The following is a 24,088-nucleotide window of genomic DNA, read 5'->3' as shown; positions in this document are numbered from 1 at the left end:
GGAGCGCTTTCTGCCGGCCAGCGGCCCTCGGCACCCGGCCACCTCTTTAAAATGCTCTGTGGTTCTTGAACTTCAGGTGACAAAATGGATTCGAGTGAACCGCAGACCCCGAAAACGGCGGCGAAGGGAGAAAAACGAGGTGTTTGAAAAGGTAGGGATCCTTGAGAGAGGCCCGGAGAGTGTCTCTATAAATCGCCGCTTCCCGAAGCCCCGGGACCTGGTCACGACAATTTGAATAGCATTCTTTAAAAGTTTCTATTACATTTCCAGTAAGCCGTAGCTGTAATTTCTGTGAATAATTCTATGGAAATATTGTCGATAATCGTAATGAGCATCACATGCGACGTTCTCGTGAGTGGCTGGTGCAGATCTGTTTCGTGCTCATTAAATAGAGCAACAGGACCCAGCGGTGTCCTTATTAGACCAGCAGTGCCGAGGTGCCTCTGAACCTGAAAGCCTCCCAAGTGCATCTCCTGCAGGCTTCTGTGGTGGGACAGAGGCAGTGGCCCAGCACTCGCCTGCACTCAGGTTGGAGTTTTCTGAGAATGGAGAGACAGGAAAGAAGTGGATTGCTTTCAAAACGCTAGGAGGGATTTTTACTGTAAAGCAAATGAGGAATTTATTTTTCTAAATTTAGAAATAAAATGTTACTTTGTAGAAGTTAGAACTGTCTGTTTTCTCCTGAAATAGTGTGAGGTTAAAACTTGATTCATCACTGAAATAAATATTTTGAAATAAGGTAAGTGATCTGTAATTTTCTGAGTTAGTTACCGAAAACTCTTGAAAGGGAACAATATTTCTACAGATAGATATGCTTTCTACAGCAGATATGCTTTCTGTTGCTTTTGCTTAGTTATATTTTACTGGTTTTTTTTTTTTTTTTTTTTTTTTTTTGGTTTTTTTTGTTCTTGGTAGCACAGAGGGATTAAAATAGTGAGGAGTTGTTTTTCTGCTGTTAGAATGTATGACGAATCACTCTTAATTCTGCAGCCACATTCCTGCTGATAGTATTGCTGCCAACTTCTGTAATGTGTTGCCTTAGTATGGGCATCGCAGTGTCTGAGAACTTGCACAAAGTACACCAGAATGAAGGTGATACCAAAGTCTCCAAGTGCATTTAAGGATACCGGGCAGCTTCTGAGATAGTTGGAAAGAGAACTGGCCTGGGAGCATGGCAATTTGTAGTTAGACATTCTGTATGTGCAGAGTGGTACCCTGACCCTTCCTCTTTTAAACAATGAGTCAGAGATGTCACTTCAGTTAAACAGTAATAGAAAAGTCTTTTGAAACAGATTTGGGGACCATACCTCAGCATGCTATGGTAGTTTATGTTGATTTTTTAAAAAAATATAGCACAGTGACAGTTGAGAGCATAAAGTATCTAAAGACAGAAAAGAATTGTGGTGTGCCTCATACTTTACCAAAAAAGTTTGCAATGATTATTTTTTAAACAAAAAATAAGATTACTTAAATGCACAGTATATCATGCAAAAAGGAAAAGCCATTACGCTTATGGATTTCTAGGCATCTTACTACCAAAACCTAATCGAGGAGTGACCTTATATGTGATAGCTGTGTTCCCACCATTGTGTCTTCTGAGAGTCAGGGGGACTAGAGAGTGATTGCAGATTTTACCTTCCAAAAGAATGGAAATTCTCCACTTGACTATTCCTTGATGAGAGTCTGTTGTGTTGAAACTTTCAGGAAGAACGCACTTTTGGCTCTTCCTCCTAGGAAATCAGGGCTGCAGTTTTAAAGGGAGCATGAAGATGAACTAGTCTTGGACCAACATGGAGAACTTCCTTTCAAGGAGTGAAACTTAGAACTGACTATTCCCCAGGGTGGAGGTGGGGCGGCAAGAGGATGGGACATATCAGAGTTAGAGCAGAACACATTCATCATTGGTGTCCCCAGTCTTTCCTCTGGTTCTGGGTAGTACCACCCAGCCTTTGCCTACTGTTTAGCCTCTGCAGCACCTGAGAGAAGGTTTGGAGTGGGCTGAAGCAAAGCATGCAGTGTTTCCAAGGGCCAGGTGGAAAGAAGTAAGGTCAGCGGCCCAAGGACATTGGAACAAGTCCTGAAGGGCCCGGAAGCCATCCTGCAGCTGTAGGTGAGGTGTGTCACTGTTTTGAAATACAGATTGAACTCTGGTAATGAGTGTTCCAGTCCGAGGTCATGTGTTAACCTTTAGCTAGGAACAAAGTAGTTCACTTACTGTTGACTCTAAAAAGTCATTTAAAAAATATCTGCACTGCCACAAGTAGAAGCAGATTACTCAAAGCGTCCTTTTTTTGTGCATCCACTATATTTTTCATGTACATTAAATAAAATAGTGTTTTCCTGCTTTCATTCACTTGATATTACTGTAAAATAAGAAAGTGTGTTGCCATCATTCCATAGGGGTCCACATGTTGAGGGTAGCCCATGTCAATTTGCCTACTTTGTCTTCCTTGCCCTCACTCCTCTCCCCTCCTCCCCCTGCCCTGCCTTCATTCCCCAAGTGCCTCTGCAATCTCAGGCCTCTCAGGATTCAGCCTGGTTGAGTGGCCTGCATTAACTCTGCTCCTGTGATGGGAGGGTGCAGCCCTCACTGTTTGTGGAGGGCAGGAGCTGCAGGTATGTTTGTTTTCCCCCTTAAAGAAGTTCTCCATGGTGCCAAGTGATAGGCACAGCCTGATGGAAATGCAGGCTGAGGTTTTCCGTGATTTCAGAAGAGGAAGCAAAATAAACTGCCTGTGCTCAGCTGAGGGTTAAAATAATGAATAATGAAATAAAGTCAATTGGGTGAGAGAGATGCACCACCCAGATAAGTGATTTACAGCTCTCCTGGCCTTTCTGTCCTCTGGTCCCTGCTGCTTCTTGTCATTCCCACCTGCCTGAGAGCTGCCGGCCTTTGTCTGCTGTCTTAACAGGTTTCACTCCGTGTTCTCTCAAGATGCAGCATTTTTCCTGCTGCGTCTTCTAATACTTTTCTCTGATGTTTATTTCCAATATATTTTAGCTTCATATTGTGGCTTTTGTTCCCTCGTGCGACAGAATCCTTTTATACTGTGTTTTGTTTTCTTCATTTAAAATAACAAACTTGCCTCTCTTCTGCTTCTGGTCCTAGGGTATTTTCTCCTTCCATTCTGACATTCTTCTTTTTCATGATTTCAAGCTCTTATTGTTTGGTTTGAGTGATTTCTATAATGAAAAGCAAGAACGTGAGGGACTGGACAGAGAACAGCTAGGAAGGAAGGGTGAGCAGCTCTTCAAGGGGCAGGGGAAGCTTCGTGGTTGCAACAGTAAATCGTATGTGAGCGTTTTACAAATAACATTTTACCAGATAGCCGTTGGCTTTAGAAGAACACATTTTTTCCTGTTTTTACCTTTGTCCAATTCAAAAATAAATGCAAATTATGTATTACAATAAAAATTAAGGGATAACGTTTTTATAAACATAGACACGTGAAGTAATATGAGTTTTGATAATTTTTCAGTGTTGAAAAAATGATACAGTAATATTTATGGAATAAAGTGTTTTAAGAAGAGTACATGAATGGGTTATGATTGACTTCTCTAAAGGAAGAAAATTTCAGTTTTCAGATTCAAAAGAACTGTCCTTCCTCTATGTCTGAACATGCAAAAGACACATTTTATGTTACTCATTTCTGGTCACCACTAAAGTATATATCATGGTATTGGAAGTGTTTCATTGGCTTACTTTTAAACATGGAAAACTGAATAGGCGCTGAAGCTCACAAGTAATGCTTTATGTGCGCTGTGTTTCCACAGAGTGTGCAGGGCCAGACTGGCCTTTGTTACAGTTGGTCGGGACTCACCCGAGGTGCAGAGGGTTTCCAGCTGCAGCACCCGTTAAGATTACTTTAATGGGTAACCTAATTATTTTCTGCTTGAACCTGAAAAGCAGTACTTGATGAAGTTTTCATTGAAATAATGCAGATTGAAACTTTAAAATCTAAAAAAGATGGTGGTGAAAAATATGGTCTTTGTTGTATTTAGTGGCTGTTTTAATTGGAGCCAAATGATAAGTTCTCTTATTTGAGCATGAGAAAAAAATATTAAAACTATTTTTCTTTGTGATAATGGTCCTTCCTGAATTACGGAACATTTTGCTCTACTTTCATTTGTCCTTTCTAGATACTTGATTCTGAATTACAACCAGTGATAACCTAAGTTGGAATGTTAATTCACAGGTTTTAAAATTGTATGTAAAAATCCAGCTTGGTTTATGCATTTGCAGCCTTTATAGGTCCTTTTAAAATTTTATATATTGTAAGAAATACTTTTATTACAGTTATAATATTGAAATATTCAAAATAAGAAAGGTAGGTACAAAATTTAAACTATGTAACAAAGTGCAGTACTGCTCTGTTTGCCTTTTGTGACAAAAGTCTTGTTTTATGTTTAGTTATGGTTTCTGGAAACCAATATTTAAGACAAATTAAAATTATTTAGCTTTTTCTTGAACCCATAGAGCAGACAGTGAGTTAAGCCTGACTCCAGAGCCATCAATACACAAAACTTCGCCAAATGGCCCAGAGTGACTTAGGAGAGTGCTGAAGAGAGAGTCCCTTTACTTTGCAGGAGGCATCCTCCACCAGCAGAAGGGTGGGCTCTGGCCTGCAGGCCATGCAGCTAAGGCCATTCCCAGGCACGGTGCCCCTGCGTTTTTGAGGGTGCTGCTGTCCTGTGAAGAATTCATGATTAGCTGGCATTTGTGTGGCCCCTCTTCCTTTACCAAGCCTAGGCTGATCCTGATTTCCATAGAAAAGCTTTATGGATCCTAATGAGTCACAGCTGGGGCACCACCGCCCAGACCCTCCCTCCAGCCCTGTCTGTGAATGGCTCTGAACTGAGTGCTGATTGAGCCTCTGGATGACAACTTACTTTAGTGATGGGGGGAGGCAGAGTAATTTATTAAAAGTAATTACAAAGAAGCCAAACAAAAGGTAATTTCAGTGCCCCTAATTATTGCTGCTGTACTTAGACCTGTGAGTACTTTGGTCTTCTTTGAGGGGTCTCCCCATTTTTTTCCCTTATAAATTCTTAATAGATACATAATGTATTAAATCCTCTGTACCCAGATCTCAGGTTAGATCTGGTTTCACAGAATCTTGCTCCCCACCCCCCAAAAAACTGAACCAGGGAATAATTGCTGATAAAATGTGTTTTTGGTAGCCTCAGGAAGGAATTTTATACCATTAAATTTTCATCTGTTCTGTAGATTTTTTTTAAAAGGATCTGTAGTTTTAAGAAAATGTTCTGAGAATTCTAAATGTACTAAATTTACTTCCCATATCAACTAATGCAACAGGCGAATTAAAATACAGTCACCCACTTACCCTCACATACTTATTCACATATTTTAGAACGAGCAAATCTCTGAATGGAACCGTTAATAATAGCTAACACTTGCAGTGTATCAGGCCCTGACTAAGTGCTTTACATGTGGCAGCTGATGTGAATGTACCATTAAAGTAGTGTCACAACCAGCATTGTGACATTGGGATGTTGTAGACTACATCAAACATTTGGTGGAAGTAGGTGAGGTTTAAACAAGTCAAATAATTGCTATAGGAAAGAATGCTTTGGGCAAGATTTTAAAATTCTTTGTTGTCAGGTTTTTGACAGTCCTAGACCACCAGCATAAAGTACATATTTCTAAATTAGGAAAATCCCAACCAGCACGTATTTTGAAAACAGTTGAAAGTGTGCAGATAATTACACTCTTGTTGATTCTAGCATGTTTGATGCCAGCGGCCATCAACTCTTCCATGTCATGAAAAATGAAAGCCATTTTCATATAAACCATAAGAGTTCTCCTGGAAAGGGAGTCAGGCAGAGAAAAATTTCATGGTTTTTAGTTACTTTTATAGGTTCATTTCTGTGACTGAAGGCTTTACTTGGCAGTCATTCTCATCTTAGGTATTTTAATGAGCTGCTATTTTATGTCTAGTCTCATGTGCCTCTAATAAGATGCATTATTTTTAGGAGCACCTACTGGTATCTTTTTTGGGTGGAGGGGGGCACTAGGGATCATTGAACCCATGGCCTGCTAACATCTTAAGTCCAGCCAACATTTATCTCATGTATGTTTCTGGCTCTCTGCTCACAGGAAAAGTGATACTCAACCTCAAATCTCTACCTCTTAGAAAAACACCTGTACCATGCAGCCTCAATAAGTATTTGTTGAATGAAGTAGATGAGTGAATCCTACAAATGATGCTTATTTTTATAAACTCATACCTGGCTATTGCATTTAATTTTTTTTTTTTTTTTTTTTTTACTACTTAACAATAACTTTTTTTTTTTTTTTTTTGCTGCTCTTTAGTGATATCGGTTTTCATTGATGTGTATTTGGTTGAGGTTTCTTGGCTTCCCTGTTGGGTGTTCTTGTTTACCTCTAGAAAGGAGCTTGGTGGAGAAGATGACTGCCTCTTGGTTATATGTGCCCCGGGAGCGCATCACCTGATAGGCCTTAGTTGATAAAATCATTGTTTAGCCTTAATTTTTTCATATAATTTTATGATTTTTTGGTCTCTTTTTTGGTGTTTAGGGGCTTATATTTTTGTTCTAATAGTTATTTTCACATAAAATTTTCTCTTTTTTCCTTTTTCTTGCTTGTTGATTCCCTGCTGTGAGCAATAGGGAAATTAGATATTAACTTTGTCCTGCCCCTCTGTTCTGTGTCTTCCGTTGTGTGGCTTGAAGTGGTATCTTTCAAACAAATGCTTGTGAGCCCTTATCAAGCTGCTGTGTTCTTCACATAATCTCTCATTTCTCCTTCTCTGGTGGCTGCCTGCAGTGTCAGTACACAGCCACCACGGGTATGGTATTGTGTGCTTCAGAAACCACAGTTCTAGTTTTGCAAGTAAACCTGCACTCAAGAGTTAGCATATGTCTCAGGCTGATGTCTTCTGTGTCATTTCAAAGCGACTTCTTGGGCAGATGTCTCAGGGACAGCTTGGGCAACTGGATTGGCTGAATTCTTGCATGTTGATAGTTTTGTCTTTATACCTGAAGGTCAGTTCCACTACGTATAAAATCCTTGATTTATATTTTATTTTAATTTAAATTTTCTCTAAATATATTATTCTTGTTTTCTTGTGTTAAGTCTGATGCTTGTATCATTTCTTTTTCTCCTTGGAGTGAACTGTTCTTTTATCCTGGATGCCCAGATTTTTTTTCCTTAAATTCCACTAATTTAACTCTAATGTGTCTCATTGTGGTTCACTCTTCCCAGTTGACATTTGACTTGTAAGCTTTATTTTCCTTATTTGTAAAATGAGAATTAACTGTTTATTTTTCACTTCTCATAGAGTAAGATAGTGTATACAAAGGGCTTTCAATTTATTGTTTTGCTATCTTGTTACCCTTGAAAGTCAATATTGTTAGAACTTTGAAATTTTCTAGACAAACGGGATTGAGTTGACTCTGTGTGTGACATGGGCAGTGGGAATTCAGTGGGTTTCACATGGTGGGTAGGCTATTCAGGTAGCTCCTAGATTTTACTGGTCAATAGCAGAGGCACCTAGGAAAATCCATCTTCACTGGGTTCTTCTCACACTCTTGCCCATCGTCTGAGCTTTGGATTTACATGATCTCACATGATATGTGCATAGAAAGATACACAGAAAAAAAATTAATCTTATTTTTCAGATAGTGAGGATTGCTGAAAACTCAGGTCAACCTAATCACCTAGCATGTTTTCCTGAATTTGTTGTCCATGAGGCCATATGTAAGAAGCTGCTGGGAAATACCAAGGAGACAAGATGCCATTTCTGGCAATGGGAAGATAAAACACAGTGTATCAAAGATCACTTAGGAATCACCTGTAATCCCAGCATGCACGCGCATGGGACAAATCCAAGTCAGTGTAGCAGAAGCTCCGCCATGAGTGTTCAAGGCTGTGTACCCTCTGCCCTCTGCCCTGGGGTTTCCAGGTCTCGCCTTGTTTGGGTAATGCAGCTGTTTACACATGCAGTCTGCAAATTACAGTGGGATATTGGGTAACTAAATTAGCCAAATCCATTTAATGCTTTTACCTGATTTGTAAGCACGATAGGGGCTTGATTAATCTGTACATAAATACTGTTGGTGTCTCTGTTTGAATATGTGATTTTTAAAAATAAATTCATCCATGTTTTGCAAGTGAGGTTGGAACCCATTAAAGGTTCTGATGACCCATAGGGATCAGGTTGATTTTGAAACTCAAGTTCAGAAATGTATCTATAATTCTGTGTATAGCATGTTTCTTATCATATTCTGTGTTTAGACAGTGTATATACTAATTAATTACAGTTCATATCCACAACAAAGTCCTGAGTAAGGAGTAAACTGCAGTGCACAGAAAGGGGTAGAAAACAGCCCTCAAAGAGTTGCAGATGTAAGAATCTGGAAAAGAAGGCAGATTGAGTAGATGTATGTCAGAGGCGCACAGTGCAGTAGCTGTCCAGAGCAGTTGGCTCTGAGGAAGGAGGTCATGTCACTTTGAGCTGTTGTCATTGTCCACAGTCCTCACCTGGGCTGATGCAGGTACAGATTTTTATTTCAGTTCATTCAACTTTTGTTATATTGTAGACTTGATGGTACCGTGCTTTCAAAACTTAGGTTGTCTTTATGAATGTGTAGTCACACTGTGAAGTTAGTGTTTGTCTTCTGCTCATTACTGTGAAGTGCTGCAGTGAGTTTGTCCGTCTTTGTACTTGGGGACATAAGATTTTCAGTCTGTTTCACTGTCACTCTACTTTTTCCCGTTTTGTTTTCATTGATTGTGTTTTCTCTCTTCTAAACATTTGGTTTCAAGTTCCAGGGTTTTTTTCAGAGGTTTGGTCTCTTATGGTTTTTGGATGTTCTGTTCTGTCATTCAGAAAGCATCCCAAATGTTTTCAGCACCACAACCATAGCATACATAAAATGGGGGCTGGGTTGTGGCTCAGTAGTAAAGCGCTTGCCTAATATGCACAAGGCACTGGGTTCGATCCTTAGCACCACATAAAAATAAATAAATTAAATAAAGATATTGTGTCCACCTACAACTAAAAAAAAAATACGTAAAGTGTTAAATGTCATGGAAATGTGTTTACATCTCCATTTGTTCGGCATCAACAGAAAGATAGCTATTTTTTTTTTTTTAAAGACCTACCCCCACCTTTTGGGTGTCCAAGAAGAGACAAAGATGGTAAAGGCATGAGAGACAGTAAACAGAAACAGTGGAGAGAACTGGGAGAGAAGCAGGCATACCTCTGCATTTTGTTTGCGTGCAAGTTGGTCTTTTTTCCCCCTTCCTTAACACACACACACACACACACACACACTCTCTCTCTCTCTCTCTCTCACACTCTTTCTCTCTCTCTCTCACACACACACTCACTCTCTCTCTCATTCTCACTCTCACTCTCACTCTCTCACTTTAAATTCCAGTGCTAAATGAGGTTACACCTTCAGCATTGATTCCTAATGATAAAGGTGAATGCTGAGCACCCATGGCCAACAGAAGCTGGTGGTTCAGAGTCTCTTAATGACTTTATTGAGCTGTATATATTTTATGTGCTATAAAATTCACCCATATACAGTTTGTTTACTCATATGCAGTTTGTTGAGTTTGTAAAGTCATACAGCAACTGTCACCATAGTTTTTTTTTTTCTTTTTTCTTTTTTTTTTTTTTGTGTGTGTGTGTTTGTTTGTTTTTTGGCTGTGCTGGGATGGAACCCAGGGCCTGGTGCATGCTAGGCAAACCTTCTATCATTGAGCTACATCCCCAGCCTCACAATTCACTTTTAGAATATTTCCGTCACCCAAAGAGTTCTCTTGTGTCCATTTATAGTCAGTTCTCATTCCTAGTCCCGGTTCCAGGCAACTACTAATCTGCTTTGTGACTGTACAGTTTGCCTTTTCTAGAAATTTCACATAAATTGAATCATATACAATTTAGTCTTTTGGATTTGGTTCTTTTGTTTAAAGTTCAGCAGTTTGCACGCATCAGTACTTTGTTCCTTTTTGTTATAAAGTATTATTTCGTTGGATGGATAAAGTACATTTTGTTTAGACATTTACTGGTTGTTGTTAGGTGTTTGGATTTTTTTTTTTTTTTTTTTTGCACCACTTTTGGCTATTATGAATAATGCTTCTGTGAACATGGGTCTGATTGTCTTTGAAATATGTGTTCATTTCTCAAGTGGAGACCTAGGGCTGGAGTGGCTTGGCCGTGTGGCTTGTAGGTGTGTGGTTACCAGGTAAAGATCCTCTACCAGAGTAGCTGCACCATTTTACATTCCCACCTGCAGTGTTGAAGGTTTCCAGTTTCTCCATCTCCTCCTCAGCACTAGGTATTTTCAGATTTCTTTTTGTTAGCCATTCTGGTGGGTGTTAAAGCATACTTTTTAACATTTAATCCTCCTATTTCTTGAGAGCATCTGAGAGTATCCAGACACCCTGATAACGCTTTTGTCCTCTGTTTCACAGGTCCAAAGGCTGTGGCCTCCTGGGTGGAATCTCAGTGTCCCTCCGGAATCCCCAGTGAGTCACTGAATCTTGAACTCTCCCACACTGGGTGGGGTTGTAGCAACCTGTTTTTTTCCTGACTCTCAGCTCCTGTGACTCAGAGCCCTCTGTGTCCTTGTAGCATTGTTAGGTGTGGTTTCTCTCTCTCCTGGAAATGATCGCTCTAATCCTCTCTGGAATTGTGTCCATGAAGTGTGGTGTGTTTTCTGCAGAAGTGCTGGTGCCTGAGGGCGGTCTCCTCTGCTTCTTTGTTGTCATGCTCAGGCCCCAGGCTGCCAGACCTGGCCACAGGGGCTAGTCCCACAGTTGTGCAGCCATATATCATCCTGTAGGAGGGTCAGCATGTGCCCCCTCAGGGCCTGGTGAGAGCAAGGTGATCGTCTTGGTGCTGACTGAGTTCTTGCTGCACCCCAAGGGTGTGTCTTTTGGAAAGCTCAGGAGAGGCTGATCACCTGATGGTGTGTGCACAGAAGTGCCATTTTCTTTTTCTCCTCCATGACAGTAAGACAGGAAAACACTCTCAAATTTATTTATGGACTAAAACAAACAAAAATTAGCCTTGGTTTCTTCCTGTAACTGTTCTTTAGCCACCAGCAAATATAGCAATGGTACTTTTACAAGTTTCTATGTTTGGCCCCATATTTTGGTTTTATTACAGAAAATCAGTTGTGTTTCTCGGAGACACTGTATCATTCCCTTTGTGTTTCTCTTCAATTTGTCCATTATAGTGAGACAAATTGTCATTGTTTCTCTTCTAAATTAGAAGTTGTCAAAGGATTTTTCAGGCTGTTGATGAGATTTGTATTCTAGCATACTTCTATTTTAGAATATTCTGTGATCATTTTTGTACTCGGTATCATCATTGCTTTTTGATTTTGATGTGAAGTTCCTCTCCTAGGCTCTTGGAGCTTGAGGAAAGGCTCTTAATCCCAACTCTTAATCTCAGACTCTTTGTTCATCATCACTTGACAGTTTCCTCCATAAGAGAAGGCTTTACCTGTTACCTTTTGTTAAATGGGGTTGCAGTATTCTAACTTATTTTATGACAGAGCGTGAACTCTACTTTCTCTGGAATGTTGTGTTTTCTGAAGTGATTCCTGGTCGTGTTGAGTTTCTAGATGTTAGAGGAGACGTGAGTGTGCTGGGCCTGTGGAAATCACATCTTGGCTGCAGACCACATCAGGAAGAACTGAAAAGTTGACACAGCCTCACCAAATAAAATCACTACCAGCAAGAAGCTGTCCGGAATAACTGGGAAAACTGTCAGTCAGGCAGCTGGAGGAGTATGGTGGTGACTGTGTTATAAAAGCTGTGCAAGGTCTGAAATAGTTTCCAGTACTAGGCCTTAAGAGAGGGATTGCCACAAGAAAACCAACACCTGCAGATTCAGTTGAGAGCCTCTCTTGGGAAGCTGTAAGCGTTGGGAAGGGCCTTCTAGGTGTCTCCAGTTCAAACCCTTGTTTCCATTGTGAAAACACGAAGGTCCTGAGGTTTTAACTCATAGGCCGCCTGCTGGTGGGACCAGACCTGCATCCCCTGTCCCAGTGTTTGCTCAGTCTGCGTGGGCCTGGCACAGAGCAGCTTTGGGTTTCAGGAGAGGAGAGATGTGTCACGCTGCATTTGTGAGTCACAGACTCTGAGGGAACCAGGGGAAGGAGTATGGGGGACTCAAGGTGACACCCCATAAGGGAGAGCCTTTTCCAAGTTCATTGAGGTCCCCCCCCCCCCTCATTTTTGCTTGCCTAGGCGCATGCTGGGTCAAACTGTGAGAGCTCAGGTATTTCAGAGAGCAGGCAGAGGTGCTCCTGCTGGCACAGCTGGGTGTCTGCAAGGGTTGACATGTTCAATTAGTGAATTACACAAAGCACAGATTATTTGAAGTTTTGTGATGTTTGTCACAGAGCAGGCAACTGTGACATTAAAATACTGTTTGTGTATTTTAAATCAGACATAAGTGTGGCCAGATGCCTTGACATTTTATTTCAGAATGTAAAGATACTCTTCCACATGCCCTTTTGTCAGTCTGCACAGGTACTTTTTAACATTTGTTACTGGTTTGTTCCTGAGATGCCAGCTGCTTGCCATGGTTATGCATAACCATGCCTTGATGTATGCAAATTTAGAGTTAAGTGAATTTTTTATAGTTTAGCTTGGCTATTTGTTTATAGGCTAAATTAACCTCCCCACCCCCCAAACAGTACTGTGAGTTTGGATCATGAAGAGTTCATCCCCAGAACTCTCTGGGCTACTAGAGGGCAAAGTGTGTGGCTTGAAGAAAAGCTGCTGATATTTTTTGTGCAGTGTAACTGGCAAGGGAACAGAGCAGGTAGTTACTGAGCTGACTCACATGCATAGAAGACCTTCTCTCCCTCCTTTATTCCTCCTGCCAGCAAAATGAAAGGTGCTAGGAAAAAGTCACCAGGTGATATTCCTGCCCTGACAATCCTGGCACACTTTGGTCTTTGTTAGAGATTAAGTCAATGACTTGGTCAACAATAGCATTACCTAATCATAGAGAACTGGGCTTATCATGAGGCAAATCTAAATGATGCTGAAATATTTTCCAGCAGAGGATTAGTAGTGTACCAGTGTGTGGGGGATGGCGTGTGTGCGTGCAGGCGTGCATGCACAGGCACGGTGTGCATACGACTTAACTTGCCTTTGGCCTCAGAATACAGGAGGTTTGAGCCAAAGCCTGTAGTGTGACCACAGTCTCCCATCTTGGATGGAAGCTACCAGCATTCTTTCCAGAGCTGGTGCTATTTGCATCTGACTTGACTCATAGGCTGACCAGCACCTTTACTCAGAGATAATTGCTTTGAATATGATGCAAAGTCATTATCATCCTGAGCCATCCCAGGGAGAGGCTCAGTGGAACAAGTAAAGGTAGAGCAAACCAGTCTCCCAAACAGAAGGTAGATCATAATCATTTCCTCACCTTCAGAGTCACCTTTTTTTGAATTTGTATGGGAGTTTTTTGAATTGTATTGAAGTGATGAGAAATCAGATTTGTTTCTACAGAAGTCTCGTCCTTTGTTCAAGTTTTTAAATAGGAGGAAAAAGGAGAATGAACAATCAATCATAGTGATTGCTATAGATTGTGAACATGTATTCACAACTTGTCAATTTTTAACTTTTCCTCAAACCTGTTTAGAGATTATGTGCTGTCAGGGAAGGGAGAGGTGTATTAAAAATATGTCTGGACTTTGGAATTCTATTACTTGTCTTCACATTGATGTTCTGGGCATCTGGAAGGTGAATCATGTCACTTATATAAAGATTAAGAATAAAGAAGAGGGTATTTGTATGGAATTCCTGGGCTTTTTGCTATGAAAAACTTACCAGCATATTTGGAAAAACTTCCTTATTTTGTTTTAGTTAAGACAGTTCATTATATCTTACTATCATATCAGAAATAAGTCAGAATTAAAGTGAAGTAGCTGTTTTAACCAAAACTCAGTAAAAAGCGTTCATTAGTGGAAGACATTTTACTTGGCAAGCAGTCTTCCGACTGCACTCCCTCAGTGGGAGTTAACGTATGTGGAAGGACACTCTTCTTCCCCTTCCCCAGATGTGTGCCTTTCCTCTCTCCACAGACCCAAAGCTGCAGGTCATCTGTGCTGTTAGAGTTATATCAAAACCTAAAGTGCTTTTCTTCTCTTTATAGTCCCTAATGACATGGAACTTGTCATCAGACAAGCGGATTGAAATTCAGTCTTCACCCTGTCCTAGCTTTTTACCCTGGACAAACTAGCCCTTAAAAGCCTCAGTGTCCTCGTTGGCAAAGTGCTGCCCCTGCCTGGCTCATTGCTCACAGAAGATGCCTGCTCTTGCTACTACTGCTGAGCTTCCCTACCAGCATTCCCAGGCTTTGAAGTCACCTGTCCATGCTGTGTTATGAGAACAGAAGGACCCTTGAGGACCAAGATGACTGACCAGGAAATGTAGCCACAGAAGCATGGCCATGGGGGTGGGAGGCAAGTTGAAAGCGTCACTGTGGTATCATGGGCCAGCTTGACGTCCCCGGCCTGAACACGCAGGCAGCAGTCCAGTCCCTTCTCAGCATCTCCTAGCCACAGGAAGCAGAGGTATAAGGGGTCCACTGTCTCCCAGGCTGACCTAGAGGCTGCCCTGGGGTTGGCAGGCAATGTGCCTGCCAACTCCAAGGGAGTTTTAATTGAAGTCATCTGAACAGCTGCACTGATTTTGGTTGAGGCCTTAGCTCTTTTTACAGAAGTCTGATCATCCCGAACACAAGTGCTTGCCACCATGGTACTGGTGTTCTGGACATTGAAGAATTCCCAGAAATCTTAAAAGCAAGTGTGGAGATATCCACCCCCATCCAGCCAGCAGCTACCGGGCTTAGAGCAGTACTGAATCAGCTCCCAGTGGGTAACAAGTGTCCCTGGGTGCTGACTTAATAACAGAAACCCACTTAAGGCACTGGAGAAATGGTCCAGTGTGTTGTCTCAGCTCTGAGTAATGGCTTATGCATGATTTAAAAAGGCTTCTCAGAATGACCTTGCTTATGTAATCAAGGATCAATATTTTTTAGAAAGAAGTTTTTATAGGTAAGCCATAACATGACTTGATAATCAGACCTCATTTTCAAGTAGTTAAAAGGGTCACTGGACAAAGCCCAGTGGACTGACACAGGCTTCCTAATGGCGAGGACTGAAACTCCACGTGCCCCCTCAGTTATGAGCAGGCTTGAATATTTTATGGGGGAAGAAATTACTTTTTTATGTAGGATAATTTTCATGTCAAATGTTATATTAGCCAACCAGCTCTATCAACTTAGGCAGGGCACCACTTCTCACTGGATCCCTAATTTTCCCAGTAAAGCGTACTTTAAATACAGAGTAAGGAATGAGAACGTGGGATGGGAATGGGGAATGAATCATGAGAAAATGCCATTTTCTTAGTCCTTGGCATTCTTGGAATATTCTTTCTTCTGTTGACAGAGGGCAGAAGCTTAACTGTAGGCCTGTGTGCAGGGAGGGCCAGCTTGGAGCCTCTGGAACATTCTCAATTCTCTCCCAGGTGGTGGGCTTCCCCTCTGATGGCAGTGAGAGAACCAAGGACTTGATCCGCCACAGCAGTTTCCAGATGTGGTGTTGGAGTGGCCCTGTTGAATACTGCCTGCCCAAAAGATGGTAGCATTTTTGTGCCCTGGCTAGAGCAGGTGGCCCACCATGCCAGTGAGGCCAACCAGCCAAGCTGTTTGCCCGACCGTAGAACCTTGATAGGCAAAGCAGTTTTATTGCTATTTTTTCTCAAAATAGAAGAAATACTCCAGGGGCTGGTGGGAGAGGAGGAGATAAATATACCGCTTCCCATTTCCTGCCTGTCCCACTCTTTTCCACAGCATTTCATATTTCATGAGATGGACTTTTTGCCCTATCAGCTTCAACTAAAAATAATTCCATACCATTTCTAGATGGGCCTTCTTATTGCTCACATACTCTTTACTATTTTGTTTTTCTCTTCTTTGGTTTCAAGAGTTACAAAGTTGGGCTGGGGCTGTAGCTCAGTGGTGAAGCACTTGCCTTGCATGTGTGAGGCACTGGGTTCAATCCTCAGAACCACATAAAATAAATAAAGATACTGTTTGTTCATCTACAACTAATATATATATATCAGGATTGTAAAGTTGTCCTAAGTGGCTCGTCTTCTGCATGTAGCACCGGCATCGAGGCTTCTGGCTGGGACCTCCTGTGAATAGATGGTTGGGCAGCTGAGGAGTCCTGGCTGTGGGGGGTCAGAAAACTCCAGAGACTGACCAGCTTGTCCTTGCTCTTACTTCCCTCATGATTGTTTTCCCCTGTGCTTGTCTCCCGTGCGCCTTCCAGCCTCCGCAAGTCAGTGCCGTCAGCCATGGCCACTGTGCAGGGAACCCAGAGCTGCTGCTCTGTCCTCAGCAGAGTGTGGGTGCTGTCCTTCCCTTTGGCACATGGAAGGGCTTGGATGAGCCTTCGTCCCAGAGGTGGTGTAGCGGCTGACAGGCCTCTCCGGCAGAGTGCAGCAGTGCGCTTAGTAGGTGCTTGCAAAAGCTAATCATCAGGAAAGGGAGGGAAAGGCAAGATAGATTGTCCCAGGTCACTGTGCACACCCTTGTCTGCTTACCACATTGATGTTTTCATTATGTGTAATTATTAAGCTGGTATTGATTCTAACAAGTGAAACTAATTTTGAGGACTGGGAGGTAAGGGATTTGTGCTAGATTTTAGCACAAATGAGCTATACATGAGGATTTCACTAGTTTCTCATTTCCAAACATTTGGAGCATCTGTTATCATCTCTGGCCTAGGTGTCCTGCCCCGGGCCCACTACAGAAGTCCTGTATTTGTTGTAGCGCAGTGGTCGTGATCCTTAGTGGGCTCTGCCTATTCTGCAGCACTGCCCCCTGGCAGCAATCAGTAGTATCTAAGCTCTGCATGGTTACAGTCTAATAGGGCTGTGACCCTAGTTGAACTCTGTAATGAGGAAAGAGCAGATTTATTTGCTCCCCCTGCATGCCTCCGTCTCCCCCGTGCTCCTTTATTATCTTTAAGAGGAAATTGAATAGCAGAATTCTGCATTCTCATAATGCTGATGGACTGAGGTCATCTTTTCCACTCTCAAGTCAGGAGAAGCACAACCAAAAGACAGTTTTAGCTTTTTGATTTGATTTGAGGTTTTTTTTTTGTGTGTGTGTGTGTATGTATGTGTACTGGGGATCTAACCCAGGAGTGCTTTAGCACTGAGCTATATCACCAGCTCTTTTTATTTTTTGAGACAGGGTCTCACTGAGTTGCTGAGGGCCTTGCTAAGTTGCTGAGGCTGGCATTGAACTTGCCATCCTCCTGTCTCTGCCTCCCAAATTGCTGGGATTATAAGTGTGCGCGCCACCACAGCTTAAAACCCAGTTTTAACACTGCATAGCTTTGGCCATAGCATCTGTGTGCGCCTATATGCGTTTTGGAAACTTTGAGGTATAATTTATATACCATAAACAGTCCACTGATTTTTAGTGAATTAACTAAGTTGTACCATGATTGCCACAGTTCAGTTTTAGAATATTCCTATCATCCCAGAAAAATTCCCCAATGCCCATTGTAGTCACTTCCCATTTGTTTCCCTCTTCCCAGCCCTAGGAAGCTAGTAATCTTTTTGTTTCTATAGATTTTCATTTTATGGACATTACCTATCAATATAATTATACAATATTGGTCTTATGCACTTGTTTTTTCACTTAACATGTTTATTTAAAGTTTTATCCATGTTGTATTTTTTTTTAGTTTTTTTTTTTTTTTTTTTTAAAGAGAGAGAGAACTATTTATTATTTATTTTTTGGCGGACACAACATCTTTGTTTGTTATGTGGTGCTGAGGATCGAACCCCGGGCCGCACGCATGCCAGGTGAGCGCGCTACCGCTTGAGCCACATCCCCAGCCCCTCCATGTTGTATTGATTTGTTCCTTTTTATCCCTGAGTAGTAGTCCGTCATATGGACATACCATTTTGCCTAGCTGTTTACCAGTTGACACACATTTGAGTTGTTTCCTGCTTAAGGCTATCATGAATAATGCTGCTAGGAGACCCATATGTATTATTGTATGGACATGTGTTTTCAGTTCTCTTGGTACACTCCTAGTAGTCAAAAGTAAATTTATTGACTTAAAAAATTGCCACATTGTTTTCCAGAGTGGAAAATATTACATTCTCATCCTTTATGCATGACTGTTTGAATTTCTCTACATCTTTGCTGAAGACTAAATTTAAGAAATAACCATAAGGTTCTTTCTTGTTTTATATTTTTAGGGACAAAAGAAAGCTAGAACCTATTTCTAAGCTTTTCCAAATTTTTCAAACATTGTTAACACACGTTAACTAAAATTGTAGTCTTTGTTGCCCTATGCTCTATGTGCTGGTTTCTGCCACCATTCATGCACTCAGTAGTTTGACAAAATACTATTTAGTTACATTGTTTCTTTGGACTTGATAGAAAGTATGGAGAGTGTGTGGGTATGTGATATTGTCTAAACAGTAAATTAATTTACACTGAGGAAGGATTTTTTCCCCTGTGATTCAAACCAGTGTTTTTAAGTTTATATTCTTGATTATACACATTGATTTAATATATACTAGACACATGTGGATGTAAAGAGCCATGGTTTAATGATGTGTTTAGATAATTAGTTTCTAACTTTTAAGGATGCTTTATTAAAAATACAGCTATTAATTGTATGAATATGGACTATTTCCAAAACCCTTGCGAGAGTTGTGTAGGCACATTATTTATGACATGACAAAATAATAATGTGGCAGGGACTGGTGTGTGTTTTTAGGACCTAGTGGCTGGAATTGCTGGTTATTTTGACTTACCCAGGGTGCACTAGTTAAGTAAACCTTACTCAGCAGTGCTCTAGTTAAGTAAACCTGTTCTTCTGAATAAGTCATAATAGAGCATTTGCGTAAAGTAGCCCTTTCATCGTGGGTGATGCCTGTGGAGCAGAGGCAGAAGCCTCAACACAGGTCATGGCCTCTGATCTTTTGAATCCGTGCTCATCCACAGTGGGTTTTGGCAGTGACTAGATAAAGAACATTCTGAAGGGAACCTGGAACCTAGCTGAAGGCATGGACGCTGGGATGCAGTCAGGTGCTCAGGCAGCACTGAGGCTCCAAAGTCCACTGGCAGGAGTGAGGGAGCTGGCTTTCAGAGCCTAATGTCTGAATAAACAGCTATAATGGACCCGATGTGCATGAATGACTGTGACCGCCAGAGGCACCTTGTCACACAAGGTCTATTTGATATAAAAGGGTGGTTCTTACTGTGGGCAGAGCCCGCCTTATGGGGTGACATTGGTGTCACAGTGATTGAGGGTGCCCCTGGCACGTGTGGGTGGGGTCCTGGAGCAGGGTGCCTTCCGCGCCCAGCATGTGCTGGCAGGGTGGAGAATGACGGCGATTTGCACGGTCTGCAAGCCCTTGCTGCCGTTGTACAGGTGAGGATGTACAGTATTTGGGCTTAGAGCCTGTTTTACATGCACAGTTTACCCAGGTTTCTAGGAATGTGACCACCAGGTAATCTGGGAAGATTTGTGTTGTTTAATTTTTTAAATAATACTTGCCATTTCAGCAAAGCTCCACAGCACTGGGGTACTTGGGTGGCATCTGAGGGGCCACATGGTGCACTTGCTGTGGTTTGTGTTGTAGCAACTTGGTGTTTGTGGGGATTCTTCAGAACTCCCAACCTGTGTCTTGGAGGGCTCTCAGGCTTCTGTGTGTCGGCACGGAAGTCCATGTGAGTGTGTCACAGCCTGCTTTCAGTCTAATTTTCCTATGTTATAGATGAGGCATGTCGTTGAGGCTCCTCTCCACATTGTGTGTGTTATGTGTATCACGTAGAACTTCATCTCGGCATTTCCGGTACTATGAGAGCTGTTGGCTCCTGGTTCCCACAGGTTTGGGGCATGTATTACTGAAGTGCAAAGTTAGCGGGTAGGCGGAAGAAATGACAGAGCTGACAGGAGGCAGTAGCAGCCCCTGGATTCAAGGGGCTTTGCGGGAGCCAAACCTCTAAGTAGTGGTGAGGGAGGCTGCCTCATTTTCTGTAAGTTGATTCTCTGATGGACTCTAGTATTCCCCCAGACTTGGGCCTGCCTCTGTATTTTACCAATGTAAAATCTTCTCCATTTCCATGCAGTTTCTCTTGGGAAACCAGAGCTGTCAAGAGGCCAGGCACACGTTTCTGAGAAGAGAGATATCCGAAAGACTTAAGGCAGAGATGTGAGGGAAGAATCAGACTGTTGGGCCCCGTGGGGACATTACCCTTTTCCCTGTGGGCAAGGCACAGATATATAGTCAGTTTTCTGGCCTCCATCGTCCTGGCCTTTGCCCTTCTGCCTGCAGGTGTCCCTGATGAGGAGCTGCACTCCTCTTACGTTGGAAAGATTCCCTCCAGCGCCTGTGTTTCACAGCCAGCTAGAGTTACCCAGAACCCTGGACATATGTGCCCTTTTTTTGTGTGTGTGCTGCTTGCCCCTCCTAGGCTTGATTCCTGCCTTCCATTCATCTTTCAGGCCATCCGATGCCATCCCAGGTACTCCATCATTCTGGAATTTGAGAGCCACTGTGTTTTACTAGCTCTTAATGATTTCAGCACTGATGGAAGGAAGGTGGTGGGTTTTCCAATCATAAATGTTTACTTCTTCCTTTGTTATTGGTATTTTGGTAATTTCAGTGTGTTTGGTTTGGTTTTAGAGAGTTCTGGGTTTGTGTATACATGCGCATGTGTGCCAGGGATTGAAAACCAGGGCACTTAACCACTGAGTCACATCCCCAGCCCCAACTCTTTGTATAGTTTGAGACAGGGTCTTGTTAAGTTGCTTAGGGCCTTGCTCAATTTCTGAAGCTGGGTTTGAATTTTCAGTCCTCATGCCTCAGCCTCCCAAGCCACTGGATTAACTTTACAGTGTTAATTCTAAGCACCGCCTCCAGCAGCTCATCAGGGACTTAGTGAGGAAGAAGAAAGAAAACTCAGCAATATCTTGAAGGCTCCTGAGAAAGGTTACTTTAGGGTAGGAGGCAGAAATTTGTGTTAATTTAGTTAAACCAAGTCCATTAATGATGTAGAAACTTGAATTTCCACCAGGCCTTTGCACAGACGTTTGAGAGCCCTTTGGGGAACTCCAAGGGACAATGCAGCTGTCTCCTCTCTCGTGTCCTTGTCCTGGCAACCAGGGTGACAGTGGTTGCCGGGGGCTCCTTTTGCTCAGGGTGTTGCAGTTAGATCAGTACTTGGTGGCTGAGTGGCCGTGTGGCATTCCTGGTTTATGCATGAAATAACTGGCCGTATTTTCTGATGTGATGCCTTTCCTGGATCTTTAAATTTCAATTCAGCTTGTACTGTTCAAGGAACCAATCCAAGGTAAGAAATTTAACTGTGAGAGTGTGTGTGTGTGTGTGTGTGTGTGTGTGTGTGTGTGTGTTAGAGAGAGAGAGAGAGATTGAGATTATCAAAATAGTTCTTTCTGATAGAGAAAATAAAGGGGGGTTTCAAAAAGAAATTTTTAAATTACTGGTAATTCAGTCATTTAGAAAGCTATTTTCTCTTGATATTTTGGTGTTCTTCCTTTAAGTCTTTTAAGAAAATTAATTATTGAAAAAGAATGGTAGTATGTTTTATATTTGTGACGTCTACTTTGTGACGTCAGAATCATTTCAGCCAATTTTTACTTTTAAATTAATTGAATTCAATTATTTTGAAATTCTGCTTTAATGGAAAGATTTGTTCTGTATCTTTTTCATAAAAAGTAACTTGATTGACCATGAGGACTGGAATCCAGCATTTAACTACAGCTGGAGTACTGGGCATGTAAACCTTAACTGTGTCACCTGAAACCAACTGTGTGCTGGAGAAAGCATTTGTGGACACAGTCAACGGCAGCTGAGTCGTGACCAGATTGTATGTGTGGGATAGGGTCTTGTGGATTCCTCTTTTTTGCCTTTGACTTTCTGCGTGTAAGCACCAGTATCCAGAGTGGCAGTATTGTCCTGTGTTTCCTCATCCTCTCTGAATGTGAGTGACACTGAGAGCCATGGTAAGATCTGAGGGTGTGCCACCAGCTCACCCTTATGATGGGTGTGTTTAGTTTGTAGTTATAACAGAAATTCTGGAAGATGAGCCCTTGATCAGCAATTAACTGCAGGACTATTTCTGTTCTTCTTTGAGGGTTATTGAAATGGATACTCCCATCTTATTTCTAAGAAATATGCAGTTACACAGCCATCCCTGCTTTCTGGCTTTTATTAAAATGCAAATAGCCTGAACTTCAAAGTGTCATAATGGAATCCTGACAGCAGTATAACTGATCCTTCGCCTCTCCTCTGGTATTTGTCCTTTTTCATCTGGCCTGGCTGGCCTTTCTGCCAGTCTTGCTCTGGGTTGGTGAAAGCCTCTTGATAGGCTTGACCCAGGGCTAGCGGGAAGTGTGGTGCTGGCACTGCTGGGGTGCACGGGCACACCCCCACCCTGCGGGCTCTGGCAATGTTAACAACAGAAAGTCCAAGCTAAATACAAATATGTAGAGTGGAAAACAATCATTATTTTGACACTTAGTAGGTGCCCCAGCACTGACCTGCATGTGCTTAGTGAGTGAAGCCAGTGACTTGATCTTTGCTCTTCAGCTGCTCTTCTTTAAAAGAATGTCCTGAAACATAAGCAGGCTCTCTCCTCTCCCAGACATTCAAGGGTGGAACGTTCTGGTTGAGCCTTGCATTACCCACAGTGCCAGGCCACGATGTCACGTAGGGTCTTCATCTTAGCATGAAAGAAAGCCAGGTTCTCCCAGCAGCATTTTACAGGTAACGATTCCTGACTGCAGTTTGGCCATCTGTGAGACCATGGGAGCCCAGCTCTGTGGAGACACCCTGGCATGGCCACTGGTGGAGTATGAGATCACGGCTGCACTCTTGTCAAGATGAAAGGGGCCAAGAGGTTTCGCTCCATGGGGAACTGCTAGGGCTCACCTGTACACCTGAGGTGGGGTGTCACATAAGCTTCATAATCTGTGGCTGAGACATGTTGTTTCATGTTCCCTTTTGCAAGAAATGTGTCCCAGTTCCAACAGTGAGCATGATCCTCCCCCATCTCTGACTTGTCCCAGCTATCTGAGGATTACCCTGTTTGCGGACCATGGGCCACAGCTGAGGGGCTTTGATGTTGCAGAGTCCCTGCCCCTTCTTTGATTACATGTGTTTCTGCTAAAGATGACTTTTTCTAGTGCTTACAGGGGGCATGAGTAAGTTGCCTGGTCCCCTGTAGCCTTTTGTTCTCTGTGGTTTCTCTCATCCTGTTACATTAACCATAGCACAGAAAGGGGTGTGATCAGAAGACAGATGTCCCAGGAACCAAACTAACTGTGGGGCCCAGATCCACTCCAGCATGACTCAGAGTGGGCCTGGAGACACTATGTCCTGTATGTCCACTTGCCCTGACCAGCCACGGCTGGCTGCTTCTGGTAGCATGCCCTTCCTGTGAGCATACCTCCTGGCCTGGGCTGCTGGGGCTGGGCAGGTGCTCCACAGGTGCCGGGAGCTGTTGTGGGCCAGGCAGCTGGTCAGAAAGTGTGTCTCATCAGGACTAGAGAGGGCTCCCTTCCAGGGCCATGGCGTGGGCACCCAGCATTGGTATTCAACTGTGCCTCTCAGTCACATGCCCCACTAAGTACCTCTGCCTTTCAGAGATGTCACTGAAACAGGAGCCTTGGGGTGAAATCTGGACATGGTTTCCTCTGCCTAGTGGTGGGCAGTGAAGGACGGTCACATTCACTGCCAGAGCATCCTTTACTTGGGATACCGGTGATACTGGTCAGAGAACATGTCCCCTAAAGAGCCGATGCTCTTGCAGCTGACAGTGTGTTCACTCAGGAGTTGGCTTCTAGGCACAGGACCTCATTCTGACCCATTTCAGTGGCAACAGAGATGGGTTTATAACTAGTAAGTAATAGGTATTAGGAATGATGATCAGAACAAGCAGGTAAGTGCACAGCTGGGTCGGGTAGAGCCAGAGTCACTTATAGTGGTTCCCTCCTCTGT

General features: G+C 42.6%; 1 protein-coding gene across 1 annotated transcript in view; it reads left to right on the top strand.

The window, feature by feature from the left end:
* Nucleotides 1-24,088, top strand: part of Aopep (aminopeptidase O (putative)) — a 309,239-nt gene that overhangs the window by 234,744 nt on the left and 50,407 nt on the right. Inside the window, exon 12 of the mRNA XM_048800350.1 lies at nt 5-151. Within this exon, the coding sequence (XP_048656307.1) occupies nt 5-151 (147 nt within the window). The remainder of the gene's footprint in view (nt 1-4; nt 152-24,088) is intronic.

The sequence above is a fragment of the Marmota marmota genome, unplaced genomic scaffold (assembly GCF_001458135.2).
Source record: "Marmota marmota marmota unplaced genomic scaffold, marMar, whole genome shotgun sequence".
NCBI lineage: Eukaryota > Metazoa > Chordata > Mammalia > Rodentia > Sciuridae > Marmota > Marmota marmota.
Note: the sequence above shows the minus strand (reverse complement) of the source record. Positions and strands in the feature narration are given on the sequence as shown.